A 16,023-nucleotide genomic window follows, 5' to 3' on the forward strand; every position below is an offset into this window, starting at 1 on the left:
GAATTAAATATATCTTTTTTTTATGTATCGAAATAGTAAAACTGAGTTGTAAAATTGACTTAATTCCGAGTATGAAAAATTTTAAAAGCATATATTTTTTAGGCATTTAGAATTCAGTTATGAAGGTATTGATGGAAGAAAAAATTACAAAAAAGCAGATATGATCTTCATGCCGGATCTTCTGAATTATAACAAGATAAATCAATTAGAGAAAAACATGCAATGTGATATATCATTGTAATTTATGACACATTAAATAAGTTTGATAATTTTATCTAGTTCCAGATAAGCATTGCAACTGTGAGAGAGAGAGAGTGAGTATGTGAGAGTGTGTGTGTGAGTTGTGAGTGTGTGTGCTTTGTCACGATCAGTGGTTCCACGTGGAAGCCCACAAGATTAAATTTTCTGTTTCAGATAATCTATGTCTAATGTGTGTGTTTGTATATCTGTATGTATGTTTTCTTGTTTTTATCTATCTATATATCTTCAAAAATAGAATTTGTTCATACCCATCTTTCTAACTTGGTCAATTTCTGCCTTTTCTCTAGTGCTTTGTAAGTCCCTCTCTCTCTCTCTCACACACACACACACAATTTGCTACTTCAAGAATGTGTAGTTTAAATTTATGCATTTGTGTTTTGGACTTGTGAGATGTTTACTGTAACAGGGTTTTAGTTTTTGTTAATGATCTGGGTTTTGTATGTTGAGTATGATATATTTTGCTTGATGCATGTGGGTATTTTTTATAATTTTAGTGATCTCTTTAGTTGAATTGTCTTTTTTTTTTCTTGATTTAATTCTGCTTAGTAGTAGTTTATATACTGTCATCTCATATGGTTCTGTGTAGATGATGCTGGATTTGAATGTTTCTATTATTTTGATATTCAGATTGTCACCGAAGAGTTTTTTCCGAAACAAATTTGCTCACTATATAGTCCTTTAGGCCTCGATTCCCTGCTGACAGTGAATTAGTACTCGCAATCTCTTTTCAGTATGTTGATGCAATGGGAATCTTGAATTTCATATCTTGCATTGTCACTGCTGTGTTGTTGATGTATGCACTTATAGTCATTTTTCAGCATGTTGAGGCAATGGGAATCTTGAATTTCATATCTTGCATTGTTACTTGAGCTAAACTCGACACTGTTGCTGTGTTGATGTTTGTATGTACAAAGCTGTTACTTATCAGCGTTGCCGTAGAGACAGAATGGCTCTTTCTGGAGCTTGCAGAGATGGAATGGAGGTGAGGATCCAGGAAAGTGTAGAAGAGTTAAGCACTGATTTGGCAGATTATATATCAGATTTATCGGAGGCAACTATCAAAGAACGAGGTGCTTTTTGTATCGCTATATCTGGCGGTTCTCTTGTAAGCTTGATGAGGTATATACAATACCGTTTCGTGTCTATATCTTTTGTTCATTATTGGTTGTTTGAAGGGTGTGTATATATTGGCCGAAAGCAGGACACTGATTTCAGCACCTTATATTAAGACCATTGATTGGGCCAAATGGCATATATTCTGGGCTGACGAACGTGTGGTGGCTAAAAATCACGTGGATAGTAACTACAGGCTAGCAAAGGATATTTTCTTGTCCAAGGTATCTACAGATGCTCCATACTTCCAAATTATCTGACTTGTTGATGTTAGATTTTGTACTGATTAACTAGGTACATGAGATTTTTAACCATACTAGTCAGTCTTTAATGTGTTCAATAAATTCTTTCTTGACCCCAATCATAAAATTCAACTTCACAAGTTCTACGTATGCACGTGATGTCATCCCAATTCGTAATTATCTATGTCATAAAGCTGTAGAAGTCTTGTAAACCTGTAATCTTCCTAACAGTAGTTTATCATGGAATTAAAAAGTTCCTGTGTATCTTCTGGTAATTTTTTTATAATTAATATGGGTGGTGATTCTACTGTTTTTATTGCTTATTTGTTCGTGCCACGTACATGGACCATAGCATCAATAAGATTTCCCTACTGTATTTGGTACATTATGTTTGATCGTTGTGTTATAGTCAGCGACTTCATTGTGATTACATCTTCCTAATATTACTAGAAGACCGGCAGCCCAGATTCTTGTGTGATTGTCAAGTACTCAAGTCTGTGCTTGCTACTCGCTATGTCACAAGTTCAGACCCTGAGAACAATCTATGAAAAAAGGGTAACACTGCCCATTGTGGGACCCTCCTGAGTTCTGAGGTCCCAGATCCTCCTGTTGCGGGAGTCTGGGAAGGACCTTTTCAATTTCTTGATCCCTATATTGATTATCTGTATCTTCTCGAGGCCTCCCTATGTTGTCCCAGATGAAGAAGTGGCCAGTAGTATGTTTACTGGGCTAAATAGGACAGGATGAAAGAGTCATCTACAAAGAAAAGCTGACTAACCAGATTGGCCTTGGCCACATTATAATTGATGCCGAGGCCTTTCCAAAAAAAAAATCGTGCAATATTATGGAAAAGATATCTTAATTAAATGCTGCTGGTGGCTTAGGAAAAAATATTAACTGCTGCTACTGGCTTCCTTTTCCACTCCGTCTTTTTCAAAGTGTTCTCTGGTATAACATTTCATGTTCCAAGCTTGGTTTGAATACTTTGATTTTGGTCTCTGTGCTGTTAGTTACATTGTCTTTGATTTGGAGATAAGCTGCCTGCCTCAAAACTAGTGGGCAGCAGCTTTCATGCTATTCAGGTTGATGTAGTTCTCCCAGACCCTGTAGGTAAAATGACAATCGAAATTCACCTAGAATTGAACGCTAAAAAGGACAGTGACCCTGCACTCGGTGGGGATCCTATACATGTTCTTCACAGGCTTCCCTGTCAGTCCAACCATCATAACCTGCTATGTGTGTGTAACATCTTTCCTTCCTAGGAAACTTAGCCTCGATGTTCCTGGTGTTTAAGACGTCATAAACCTCATTGATAGGCAGACAGATTTTACTTGTGCCTTTATACCATATGACCATGTACTATAAGTTTGTTTATTGTTTTTAGTTTTGTAATTTATTGCCCCAGCTACTCTTATATGTGATTTATTTTAATATACTAATTACAATAATTTCAAATTTTATCATCCAAAACTAGAAAACAGCTGCTTAAAATTTCTGACGGTAACATATGTTATGGTATCAGATTCCTCTTGTTCCAAGTCATTTGCATTCGATCAATGACTCACTAACTGCAGAGAAAGCTGCTAATGAGTATGAGTTCGTCATCAGACAGCTAGTAAGGACCCGCGTGGTTGGAGTGTCTGAAATCAGTGACTGCCCCAGGTTTGACTTGATCCTTCTTGGAATGGGCTACGATGGTCATGTTGCGTCCCTATTCCCAAACCACTCTGTTCTTAATGAGAAAGATGACTGGGTAACTTATATAATCGACTCACCCAAACCCCCACCTGAGAGAATCACATTTACGCTGCCTGTCATCAAGTCGGCCGCCAATGTAGCTGTGGTTGTGACAGGGAGCAACAAAGCAGATATTGTCCATATGGCAATTGATGATGTTGGACTTGAATGCCCGTCAGTGCCTGCAAAGATGATTCAGCCAATCAATGGGAAGTTGATATGGTTTTTGGATAAGTCAGCAGCTTCAAAGCTTGGCGGTGCTTCCCAAACTTCAGCGTAGATCAGTTTTCATGATGGTGCATGTAGCGCATTATCAGATCAGTGCAAACTCCTTTTAAGATCTCTAAAATTTACCTTTTTATCTAAAGTTTTAGTAGAATATTGTCAATGAAAAGTGTATGACTATGATCTTTCTTCCTAGTTTATTTTTAATCTTAATGTTGGATTATTCTTGGTCCTGTATATTGCTCATCTATTCCCTTTCATTCTTCATTTTTTAAAAATTGTAGCATTGTAATCATGGAAGTTAATTGTAGCATTGTAACCATGGAAGTTCCTTATCCCATTTAGCAAAAAAAAAAAAGTTCCTTATCCCTAATTAAATGTAAGCAGAATTATTGTAACAGAAAGATGAGGGAGAAGTACAGAGAGATTGTATTATATTCACGATAATTCTAGAATGAGTACAGTCTTTATCTATATATATACTCTGTAGAACCGAAATTGTAACTATATGCTTGTACGGAGCTGTTACTTATTAGTCTTGTCATAGAAACATGAGCAGAGAGATTTACAAGGAGTTGCAGTGCAGAGAGATGCCATAGAAACATAATGGCTCTTTCTAGATGTATAAGGAGTTGTAGAGCAGAGAGATGTATAAGTAGTCGGCAAGTAATATGTGAATGAACTGGGATAGGGTGCAGCTTCTCTGCTAGGTTCAAGAATAGCTTATTACTAATGGTTTAGATTTGTAAGGTTTTTCATTTTTGACAATCATCTTTTTTATCTTTAAGATTATCTGACCTAAATTTTTTATGACAACTTATTATTTTTCCTATAAATAAATGGAGGAAATCATTGCATATACTTGGGCATAAATTTGAAATTTGAAAATTACTGTATATAATTTCCTCCATTATCTTAAAATAAAGAAAAGAAAATTATAAATCAAAACCTACACGTTTTTTTTATAATAAATCATATAATATTTCTTTATACAAAAATCATATAATATAAACATGTCTGCTTTCCCTATTATATACTTTATATATAATAAGCGTAAGGGAGATAATTTGGTCGCATGGTCACATGTTCCAAAAGCTTATGATCCGTTGGATCGTATATTGAACAAATAAGCACCGTTAGATTATAACAAAATTAATTTCTAATTCTATAAGGCAACTGAAATTTTACTTGCATGTTTGTAATTCCTTTTCTGAACCTAAAATAAATTATGTCTTTCACATGTTTATGATTTTTCTAATCCAAAATAAATATTTTCTACCAGCTTTAATTGTAGAATCATATAAATCGCATCGTCACAAAATTATTTTTATCTAATATATTTTAAAATTAATAAGCCGAATATTTTAATCCAAAATAAATATTTCCTACCAGTTTTAATTGTAGAATTATATAAATCGCACCGTCACAAAATTATTTTTATCTAATATATTCTAAAATTAGTGAGCCATATTTAAATCATATTATAATAATTCTAATATAAAATACATTTATAAATATAATCTAATGGAAGTTGACGTTACATATTCTACTCAATATATATTAAAATTTGATTGAAAAAATTTAATATTTTGGCATGATACATAAGAGAAAAAGAATGGCTTTATTACAATAGTTTTGAAGCCTTTAATGACTGTGACGGTGTATTTTATACTGCATCGCCACTGTCGGATGATCCAACACAGTGACCAGTTGTTTTTTTTTTTTTACAGAAACAAGTCTGAAAAGTAGAACCTATATATTTTTACAATGGTTCTGACTTACAAACAAATCATAATTTCATATTTTATTTAATTGAAAATTTTAATTTATTGTTTATAAATTAAATTCTTTCACATCATTTACAATATATATAAAAAGTTTATAAATAATTAAAAAGCTCCCGTACCTTACACGGGCTATAAGCTAGTTATATAAAGACGTATATATGATATTAAAAGTCATGGTAGCAAATGCATGCTAACACGAAATGTTGAAAAGAAACAGAATTCACCCTCATGCGATAGGCGATAGCGACTTAGCGATCAGTGCAGTGATCAACCTGAATTCCAAGATACTTAGGGGCCGTTTGGATGAGTTTAGAATAAGTGCTTCTTGTTTAAAATAAAAAGGTGAAATAGAAGTTGGAAACAAATAAGTAATTAAAGTGTTTGGGAAAGAAATAAAAGTTGTGAGAGAAAAACTAACATTTGTAACTCTTAAAAAGTGCTTCTGCTTTTTTACACAAACAGGTCAAGAAAAGCAGAAGTCAACTTCTTCCGAAAAAAAGTACTTCTTCCCTCGTCCCACACAGGCACTTAATTTTTTTCCCCACCCAAAAGTGACTTCCAGTCTTAGTGTTCTTTTTCCCCGACTTATAAGTGTGAATCAGCAAATACCCCATATCTGACTTTATCCTTCTCGGAATGGTAAGATTAGGGGTGTGCACGGGTCGGTTCGGTTCGGTTTTTAGCTAAAACCGTTACCGAACCGTACATGTCGGTTCGGTTCGGTTTCTACCTTAAAACCGTTACCGAACCGTTTCAAACGGTTTTTTTCGGTTCGGTTAACCGTCGGTTTGGTTACGGTTTTTTTCGGTTTCTTATAATAAAAAATATTATACAAATTTAATAATCAACTCAAAAAAAATTTTAATAAAAAATAAGGTATAATCACTAATTAAATATTATTCATTAGTACGTATTTTACCAAAATAAATAAGAAAGAAAATATTTAAAATATAAATACTTATTAATATAATCGAAATGAAGTAGATGAACACTATTACGGTATGTAAAGATGATCCAGAAATGTAAAGTATGAATCAACCCAGTGTTTTTTTTTTTTAAGGAAACGAACTTGCATTACTTAGAAATTATAAGAATTCAATACAAGGCTTAGTTACACAGTATCTCTTTATGGAAATGATGTTAATTACTAACTACTCTACTACTCTCTCTCTACTTAAATATAACAAACTACTGTAACTTGCTGACTTGTAACTATAGTTGAGGTGGATAGTTCCTTACTTAGCAGATAATATACCAATAATACCAATGTAATAATTTATTTTATATAAAATATATAATATATAATAAATTATATAATATTTTATAAGCGGTTCGGTTTTTCGGTTCGGTTTTAGGTGTAAAACCGTAACCGTCGGTTCGGTTAACCGTCGGTTCGGTTGAACTACGGTTTTTTTCGGTTTTTTTCGGTTTCGGTTTTTTTCGGTGTGGTTTTTCGGTTTTTCGGCTCGGTTTCGGTTTTTCGGTTTTTTTTGCTCACCCCTAGGTAAGATGCTGTGAAACAAGGTCATCGAACCAAATCTGAAATTGTTTGGAATAGAACAGATGCAACTTATAACTAGAGTCCCTGTGATTTGCCGGTAACCAAAGAAAGTGATGTAATTCTTTAATTTCATCTTCTTATTGAATCAACCAAAATGAATGGTCAAAAAATATTCATCAACATATTTCCGAAAGTACAGAAATGCCAAGCAGGAAAATTTCATAGCAGAGATTTTTCCCCCCTCTCTAAATCAAGATTGTTCATCGCAAAACATCAACCAAGCAGCTCGTAGGCTGGTCTAATAAGGCCCGACTGATGACCACATTCAGATTACTGCAGTGCAGAAGCTAGGAATACCCACTTCACATATTAGCCATGAAAAACAAGTTGAACAGGGAAGGGCTACAAGATGGAGAAATATCATCCATACAAGTCTACAAAAACTATATAGCAACAGAACAGCTCCACCACCACCAGAATAAACACAATATATCTTGGAAATGGCAATAAAGAAAAATTCTTCTCTAACTTGCACAAGTTAATTTCCTATAAAGTTGAAAATGCAAATGAGGACTATGTGTTCTGCTTCAATGCCTCTGCTTCAGCCATAGCCATGGGATCATCCTTAGTCTCCTCATCTTTTTCCCCATCTCGGTCCTCGGCCATTTTCTTCCTGTGCAACTCTTCCGCAGCCTCCATAGCCACCTTATTTTCTGCCTGCATCCGCTGCATTTCCTCTTCCTGTTGCTGCCTTTCAAACCAGGTATCGGCATCCGCCCATACTGAAAATTGAAAAAATCATATAAGTCAGCATCCTACATTTAGTTAACATTACATTTGAAGAAAAGACTAGACTAACAATTTCAATATTCAAATAACTTAAATCCATTGAAGTAATTCCGGAGAAAAAAAATAAAAAAATCCATTGAGAAGTGAAATGTCATCTCACTGTTCGCTGGAATTTTTTAACATCCAAGGGCAACAATCGACTAAAATTTTATCTGCCTAAAAGTAAACACTGTGTTAGAACTTAGAAGTAAAAGTTTACAAGCATGGTCTTGAACTGTTAGAGTAAACCATTACAAGTTCCGGAGTAAAATCCTAAACCTAAATTATAAATGATCAAGCTCTTTCAGTTCGATATTGCAAGTCTTTATAAATGTTACAACAAAATTTAGACATAATCATATTTTTAGTGTTTCTTTCACAATTTGGAAGTAAAAATGCCGTATAACTAGCCACCGGGCATGTAAGCATTGGTTATTAACTAAAATGCCGTATAACTGTATGAGCAAAAGCAAGAAACAACCAACCATAAAAATACCAGAAAAGGAAAAGAGCATACGACAGTTCAACTCAAACAATTCCGATGTTCAAATACATATAACTGCAAGTCTGCAATTACACCTGCAATGAACTCTAAGGCAGAAACAGAACACTAGAAATTCATCTAAGTGAAAACAAACATCCACAGCTGAAAAAAAACTTTAAAGTTGATATCATTAGTAAAAAACACTAAACCCATTAACAAAAGGCAGGCCATAATCTATCAACATATCAATAAATTCATATATAATTTGCATCTTTTATCCACTATCAACTATAGTGTTCAACCAAAATCAGGAATTCATATAAAAGCTTTAACACTGTATGAGAAATGAAATACTAGAGCTCAAGGAAATAAAAAGGGTTCGGAAGTAATCAAAAAGGCTCTAAACTTGATATATTTAGGCAAAACCCCGAAACAAGAACCAAGTCATAATTAACCAAACACAACATAATCACACTAAGGGATATAAAATTAAACACCAACACTGAATTAAGATACCAAAGCTTAAGATAATATATGGGCTTCCCAAACCGATCAGAAAAGCTCTAAATCGATATAATTGGTCAAAAAACCTAAACCCCAAAATAAGAATTAATTCAATACAAGAAATCAATCAACACTAGCTAATCACACTGAGTCACTGAGCCATACATACAAATTTCTATCTATAATCAACCATACATTTGCTACTAAAAAATTAAAGGGTTAGGGAAAAAAATGACACATAACTCCAAACTTAGTATATATCGCCAGACACCAATACCCTGAACTGGTAAACCCTACAACGAGAATCAAGTTACCATGACAATCAATCAAAACAACCCAACATATTCATACTAACCCCTACAGAAAATTCTTGTATCTAAAATCAAGATCCTAAACCCCAAACCCCCAGAACAAAAATTAACCCACCAGACAATCAACCAACCCAACCCAACCCCAACATGACTTAATCACACTATCCATTACCCATACACACAAAATCTGCATATATCATCAACCAAACACCAAAAACCCCAAATTAGGCCTTACACACAAACACATCAGCACCTCAAAAAAATTTGAGGCTTTTGGAAAAAAAATGAAAAAAAATATATACCTAGCTTGAAGTAATTAGCCAAGTCCCTAAACCCTAATACAAGAATTAAGTCACTATGACAATCACATTAACCCATACACACAAAATCTCTATCTATCATCAACCAAACACCAAAAAATCAAATTTAGGCCTTACGCACAAACAGATTAGCTCCTCAAGAAAAATTAAGGGTTTCGGAAACAATGAAAAAAAACACTGAACTTGATGTAATTAGCCAAAAACCCAAACCCTACTGCAAGAATTAACCATACACACAAAATTTCCATCAATCATCAACCAAACACCAAAAATTCAAAATTAGGCCTTACCCACAAACATAAACACAAACATTCATGACCAAAAAATAAGAAACATACTTGGTTGAGCAGCCCATCCTTGTTCACCCCCTTTAATCTTCTCAGGAAGAGCATAATTAACAGTAAGAACTCTCCCATAGAGCTCAGCCCCATCCATATTATCCATAGCAGCTGCTGCATCTTCCCTCTCAAGAAAAGTCACAAACCCAAAAGACCTGTGCTTTTGTGTCGCCTGATCCAATGGGGTCTTCACATCTTTAATATCTCCAAAGGGTATGAATGCTGCGTGCAAGATTGTCTCATTCACTTCCTCTGCTAAGCCCCCTGTCAAAAATCAATCAAGAACATAATCAAGTTTGAATCTTCGTGAAAATATGAAGTGATACAAGATGTTGTGTTAGTAATCTGATAAAGGGTTGGTGCTTACCAACATAAAGAGTGTTCTTCTGCACTTGTTGATTCATCGTGGAGTGTTCTTGAGAATAAAAATTGGTTCTTGCTGCTGCTATACATAGACGGTATATATACCTTTTAATTTAAATTTAATTATGATAAATTTAGAAAATGGTATGATTTCGTGGATAAACATTTGTCATATATAAGTGTCTTATGTAATTAAATTAAATATATTTATTTTAAATATAAACTATTTTTTTAAATTATACTGTTAACGATTATTAGATCATAATTGTTTTATTTTGATATCAAATTCAAAATGCCATGCTATTATTACTTAATATTAAATTAATATGACAAAAGCATAGTCTTATTTTTTTCTCTCAAATAAAAACCTCATTGGCGCTTGTGTAAGACTTCTATACATTGTAGTTTAAAAAATTATTTTGACTAAAAACTTATTTTGATTATTTGTTCTTTTGAATAAAAAAATGGTGAATAAAAAAATGGTGAATAAAAAAATTTCAAAAAAATTATATTTTATATTGTTTTTTAAAATACACGTGAAATAATGACAAAAAATACGTGTGAAATAATGACAAAAAATTATTAAATGAAAGAAAGGGATCGAGGAGGGAGTATGTTATTAACAGATTAAAGTAGATACTTTTGAGTTTTGACTACCATTATTAACATTATGTAATTTAACATTTCAAGAATCTGATCTTAATAGAACATACCAAGCAAAACCTCCAAAACTTATCATTGCCAATGCTCAAAACTGGCCAAATTCAAAATTGTTGTTTCCGCTGAAAGTTCATACATATATTCGCAACTGTCTCAAATCATGTAATTTGTAATCTAATGATTGAACAGGTATTTAGTTTTCTGTGGTTCTAACTTTCTTAATAATTCAAGATACATGGCAGACCGGCAACATAATTTTTTCCAAGCTGCCAATTAGAAGTAGAAATTTGAGTTTCTTTAATTCCTACGCGAGTACAAGAAGCTCGCTACAACACTGATGCCAACAACAGCTACCGGAACGGTCCAGTATTGCTTACTCATATCCTTTATCTTCTCCACAATGTCATTTTGCTGCTTATTTGGGACTATCTCAAGTTCCGGGATGAGTGGGGTAGGCACTTCAAGCTCACCTATGCAGAAGCTCTCCATGAGCTCCCTTGCAGTTTTGCTGTGCCCAGCATCTTCAAATTCGTCAGTGGCATCTTTCCCTTCAATAGCAAAGTATTAAATTATCATATTAGGGTTTAATATTTTGTTAAGCACATTTCTTAGTTGATTTACTAGTATAGTCGCCAAAATATTACCGGTTGCAGCAAGCAGGACGTCATCTCCCCCTGGGTGTTCATCCATATAAGAGGACACATCATACACCTGTAATATAGAATGCAATAATATATCATCATGTATCTATATTCTATAAACACATGCACAGACATCCACACAAATGTTGAAGACTCGAGATTAATATAGAAAGCTGTCAGATCATTTTCACATAATTTGTTGACCACAACAATCGATTGTTGCAAAATTAGATTTCTACCATATATAAGAGTCAGCACATGCTGAAAATTACCAATAAAGAACACAAGCACGTAAAACAGTTACACATACTTCCCATAGGTAGGCAGTTAAGCTAAACAACCTGACTCGCTTTGTAGGCGTCTTGAGTGTGGGTATGTATCCACCTGTCTGGACCTTATATTTATTTTTTAACCACAATCAGCTTACAAAATTTTTATGATAGGCATGATTCTTGTGATGAACATCCCAGATGATAGACAAGCAAGCTGACTGCTGACTTTTAAAGTTTTATAGAAAGTTTTTGTTAGTTGAACATGGATGCCTTAGGCTGTATAAGGTACTGCATTATACTAAGGCTGTGTTCACTTGGATGGGATGGAATGAGGGGAGAATGGAATGAAAAATTATATAGAAATTTTATGGAGAAAGACTAAAGTATGAGCTAATAGTGACTAAATTTGAATGAGTTAAATTTTTGTGTGATTAAGATTGTAAAGAAATATGATGTAGAGATGGAATGAGCATTCCTTCCAAAACATGTGGGATAAAATTGTAGTTAAAATAGTATGAATGGAATGATTGAAGGAATGAAAATTGTATACATTTTATTTGATCAGCACCATTTTTGAGTACAAAATTCATTCCATTCTCCCTCCATTCCATTCACTCCAAGTGAACACAACCTAATAGTCAGAAACCTACACTAAAGTGAGGGCAGGTCTAAGCATTCCCTGGATCTTAATACGAATATAATATATTAATATTAGTATATGACATATGACTTTAAAATATATGTGGATCTCCTGAATTGGAGGATAATTTTCATTGGTTGTGTCTGAAGTTTGACTGTCCTGATACTGGTTAATTATATATACATATATAAAAGCTATTTCCTGCTCATTTCTTTTCACATGTGTTTGTCCATTTATTCTACAACCCGTTTTCAGAAAAAGTTTGCTAGCATTTCTACACTCTCGTGTTCCTCATTCTCCCATCCTTCTTTCACCAGTAGTTTTACTACATAAATTTATTCTGTTATCAGGAAAGATTGGAACACCAGAAAACAGACAAGATATAGAGATTCTCTGCCTTTACAGCACGTGCATTTAAACCACTTTATCATCTAATTCAATATATGATCCCACTATACATCTAGACTAAAAATGAACTTGATTTGTATAACACGTGTTGGCGATAAAGTTAAAAGATATAGGTAACTTTAACAAGAAATGGGAGCAAATAAAGTTTAAGCATCTTTTAGCAAAATATCGTGATATGTATAGCCAAAGCATCTTTTCAAGATATGAAAGTCCTAGGATTAAAATCGTTTAAGGATATACGTTATAACAGAAAACCCAACATTAGGTATCACTAAGGTACAGTAAAAGACCAACTCTCCAGATTCCCCGTACCTAATTTGTTGAAGTACACACATGTATTTAATTGTTTAGCTTGGGACATTTATAGACCTGTCTAACTTCCTTTAATCTGGTTTAGGGACATTACTGAGTCAATCTTGTTCAAGGCATGATTCATGAAGCACACCCCCAAATTGAATATATGCAACTTAGTCAAGTTCCCCCACCCAAATTGTCGAGTACTTCTCAAAAGGTAAATTTTATTAATTTCTTAACAGCATGTACCTGCTCTGAATACTGAATCTGAAGTTAAACTAAAGCTAGAACAGCACAGCGTAGCAACCAAATACTTCTGCTGGCTGATCCTGCCGAACTGAACTAAACTTCACAAACATATCCTACTAACATGAGTATTATATGCATAATGCATATATAGCTATACTTACATCTACATACGTATAATTTTGTTAGATTACCTTTTAACTATATAAATATCATCAAATTATACTTGATTTTCAACAAACTAGTAATCATGTAAAAACTAATTGAGCTCCAAAGATCAAATTTTATCATGTTAAACATAAACTCAAGTCAAATTATTCATTATACAGCAAAACATCAATATAACAATATAGATACAAGGAAAAAAAGACCTTTTCATCAATCTGTGATATAATTGAACTAAAAAGAACAAATCTTCTTTATCAACTTACTCATAAACCCAAGTCAAATTATTTATTGTATAGCTAAAACATATATACCAGAAAAAACAAGCCATTTCATCAGTAGGTGTATAATTGAACCAAAAAATCAAATCTTTATCAAATCAATCATCAAGCCAAGTCAAATTATTCACCATATAGCTAAAACATAGATACACAGACCTCTCATCAATGGGCGACATAGTTAAACTCGAAAGATCAAATCTTTATCAACTTAATCATAAACCCAAGTCAAATTATCCACTAAATAGCTAAAAAATTGATATAACAACATGGATACAAGAAAAAACAGACCTTGCCATCAATGGTGACCCAACAATCATCTTGAGAGTTGTGCAGAGATACTTCTTGCATTGGATATAGCTTAGTTAAAGTTGGCATCTTTCTTTGTTTTGGTCTTGTGGGTGTTTGTGATTTGACTTCAAGAATCAAGATTCTTGAAGAAAAGTGCAAGAAAGAATTTGAGAATGTTGCACAACTGATTTGATTTTTGGATAAAGAATCTGTAAACAAAAGACAAGCTTTTGGACCCTAGATACACTTTTCAAAACCTTTTTTAAGGGGATTGGGCTTGGCCCCAAGAGAAACATGGGAATTGAATGAATCGGGTTCTTGTTAGTATACAATATTTCTATTTAAAATATTTAGGCCCTATATATAAATAAATTTATATTAAATTTAATCCACAAGAAAAATCACACTCGGACGAATAAATTTATAAAGTATACAATTTTTTTTATCTCCATTCAATTTCTTTCATTTTTCATAATGAACATAAATTACAAATCAATACCACATAAAAGTCTTGATATGCGTGCTTAACACTCTCTCAAAAATTTTAACCTAAAGAAACTATATGAAGGCATAATAGTGAAGATAAGTAGTTTTAGGGAGTTAGTGTAATTAAATTTGGAAGAAATATAAATTAAGCAGAAATTTTGGAATAAATAAGAAATAAATAATTTAAAATATTTCGTCGAGAAAAAGAATACAAACTATTGGGTAAATATAGGAATGAAGAAAAATCAAAGTAAAATAAGATATAAACAAGGAAAATTTTAATTTTTACTATTTTAAAATATATGAAAGAAATTTTTTAATTAAACGATTGCGAGAAAATTTTATCAAAGAGCATTAAAGAAAAAAAATTTAAGTCTGTAAATAATCAAAATTATGAAAACTAGTGATATTTGATTTAAATACTTACAGTTTCATCATCTTTAATGAAGGGGTAGAGTTTAATGAAAAAAAAATTGGATTTACCCGACTTAAAAAAATAAGAAGATCCAAATAAATTGGATATAATTTAAATATTCTCACGAAAATTATCTCGTTGTTATGTATATTATTTAGTAATTGTTGTCCACGAACTTTGAGCAGGTAATTTTAAGATTTTTTCCCTTATTTTTGATTTGAATATGTGCAATAAGTTGTAAATTTACTATTTTGTGCGATATATACAAATATAAGTTATATTAGTAAATTGTGAAATTCTTTAAAGAACTGATAATTATATTTATATACAAACAATCCCAAACTACGTTCATTTTCACATAATTTGTTGAAGCTGATTGTTATTGAATCATAATAAAGTTATTATTCTGTTTTTTATTTATGTTCGAGCTCAACAACAATTATTGGATATACCCCGATTCATTATTTAAGTCAATAATATTGGATTCTGCGATGTAAATTCTAAGTATCGTTATTTTTTGTTATTTATTGGGAATATTTTGTTCTTCTTCTAGTTATCACTAGCATTGGTGCCCGTGCAAGGCACGGGCCTCGTATAAAAACTCATATTATATTATGATTATATCATTATTTTTTAAAAAACTTGACTTTTTATGATATTAATAGATTATAAATTTCCAGTAATTTCTCACACAAATAATGTATAATTCTAACTTGATAAATGATATTTTATCACAATTGAAACATACATGAACATTTTGGATTTGCTTCTCCGCACGGACCGTGCATCATGAGTTGCGAGACCGCTCTATACCCAATAGTATCGGTTTCTTCTTCAGGGATCTCGGCACATATCACCTCGTCAATGTCTTCAGGGGTCTTTAATTTATCCTCATCAGCCAACCATAACACAATGTGGGTATGGGGGAGGTCTCGTTTCTGGAACTCCACCGTGTACACAGCTGCATAGAACAATTGGAGGTACTCAAGAACAAATAAATAAAGACATTTTCAAAAAATGTTTGACATTTTCCAAACCTAATTAGTGCCAGACATATTGCTAATATATCTATATCAAGTATAAAATCCAAAAGATGAAATGTATTCAGTTTAGCGTGTTCTGTGTTGGCATAGTTACGTAATATGTCTAAGTAAACTCTTAATAATGTGTGTGTGGTTTGGCTCATGTAAAGTGCAATTAAGCGTACATGAAG

The 16,023-nt window shown here is 32.9% G+C and overlaps 3 protein-coding genes across 4 annotated transcripts; 1 reads left to right on the top strand and 2 right to left on the bottom strand.

The window, feature by feature from the left end:
- Window positions 1-330: 330 nt before the first annotated feature.
- LOC108200564 (probable 6-phosphogluconolactonase 1) lies at window positions 331-3,815 on the top strand. 2 transcript variants are annotated; one of them, XM_017368763.2, is made up of 4 exons: window positions 331-554; window positions 1,176-1,380; window positions 1,463-1,598; window positions 3,139-3,815. In XM_017368763.2, exons 2-4 carry the CDS (start codon window positions 1,208-1,210, stop codon window positions 3,631-3,633), a joined length of 804 nt encoding a protein of 267 aa, XP_017224252.1. In that variant the 5' UTR covers window positions 331-554; window positions 1,176-1,207; the 3' UTR covers window positions 3,634-3,815. The 2 variants fall into 2 exon arrangements, with proteins under 2 accessions (XP_017224252.1, XP_063941087.1); XM_064085017.1 differs by lacking the exon at window positions 331-554 and having other exon boundaries at window positions 1,160-1,380.
- Window positions 3,816-7,211: 3,396 nt separating this feature from the next.
- Window positions 7,212-10,138, bottom strand: LOC108200791 (uncharacterized). Its single transcript, XM_017369043.2, has 3 exons — window positions 10,019-10,138; window positions 9,652-9,915; window positions 7,212-7,648 (listed from the first exon to the last, which is right to left on the bottom strand). The coding sequence occupies exons 1-3, from the start codon at window positions 10,053-10,055 to the stop codon at window positions 7,440-7,442; spliced, it is 510 nt and encodes a 169-aa protein (XP_017224532.1). The 5' UTR covers window positions 10,056-10,138; the 3' UTR covers window positions 7,212-7,439.
- Window positions 10,139-10,724: 586 nt separating this feature from the next.
- On the bottom strand, window positions 10,725-14,134 carry LOC108200805 (cytochrome b5). Its single transcript, XM_017369058.2, has 3 exons — window positions 13,910-14,134; window positions 11,319-11,385; window positions 10,725-11,222 (listed from the first exon to the last, which is right to left on the bottom strand). Exons 1-3 carry the CDS (start codon window positions 13,994-13,996, stop codon window positions 10,972-10,974), a joined length of 405 nt encoding a protein of 134 aa, XP_017224547.1. The 5' UTR covers window positions 13,997-14,134; the 3' UTR covers window positions 10,725-10,971.
- Window positions 14,135-16,023: the final 1,889 nt, after the last annotated feature.

Source organism: Daucus carota, chromosome 9 (genome assembly GCF_001625215.2).
Source record: "Daucus carota subsp. sativus chromosome 9, DH1 v3.0, whole genome shotgun sequence".
NCBI classification, from domain to species: domain Eukaryota; kingdom Viridiplantae; phylum Streptophyta; class Magnoliopsida; order Apiales; family Apiaceae; genus Daucus; species Daucus carota.

Coding starts and splice junctions, on each gene's coding strand:
- LOC108200791 (XM_017369043.2), bottom strand. CDS start 10,055: ATGAATCAACAAGTGCAGAAGAACACTCTTTATGTTG. Junction 9,916..10,018: donor GAAGAACACTCTTTATGTTG/GTAAGCACCAAC, acceptor GATTTTTGACAG/GGGGCTTAGCAGAGGAAGTG. Junction 7,649..9,651: donor AGGATGGGCTGCTCAACCAA/GTATGTTTCTTA, acceptor TTCAATTTTCAG/TATGGGCGGATGCCGATACC.
- LOC108200805 (XM_017369058.2), bottom strand. CDS start 13,996: ATGCCAACTTTAACTAAGCTATATCCAATGCAAGAAGTATCTCTGCAC. Junction 11,386..13,909: donor GGGTCACCATTGATGGCAAG/GTCTGTTTTTTC, acceptor TCTATATTACAG/GTGTATGATGTGTCCTCTTA. Junction 11,223..11,318: donor CGTCCTGCTTGCTGCAACCG/GTAATATTTTGG, acceptor TTGCTATTGAAG/GGAAAGATGCCACTGACGAA.
- LOC108200564 (XM_064085017.1), top strand. CDS start 1,166: ATGTACAAAGCTGTTACTTATCAGCGTTGCCGTAGAGACAGAATGGCT. Junction 1,381..1,462: donor TCTCTTGTAAGCTTGATGAG/GTATATACAATA, acceptor GGCCGAAAGCAG/GACACTGATTTCAGCACCTT. Junction 1,599..3,138: donor AGGATATTTTCTTGTCCAAG/GTATCTACAGAT, acceptor TTATGGTATCAG/ATTCCTCTTGTTCCAAGTCA.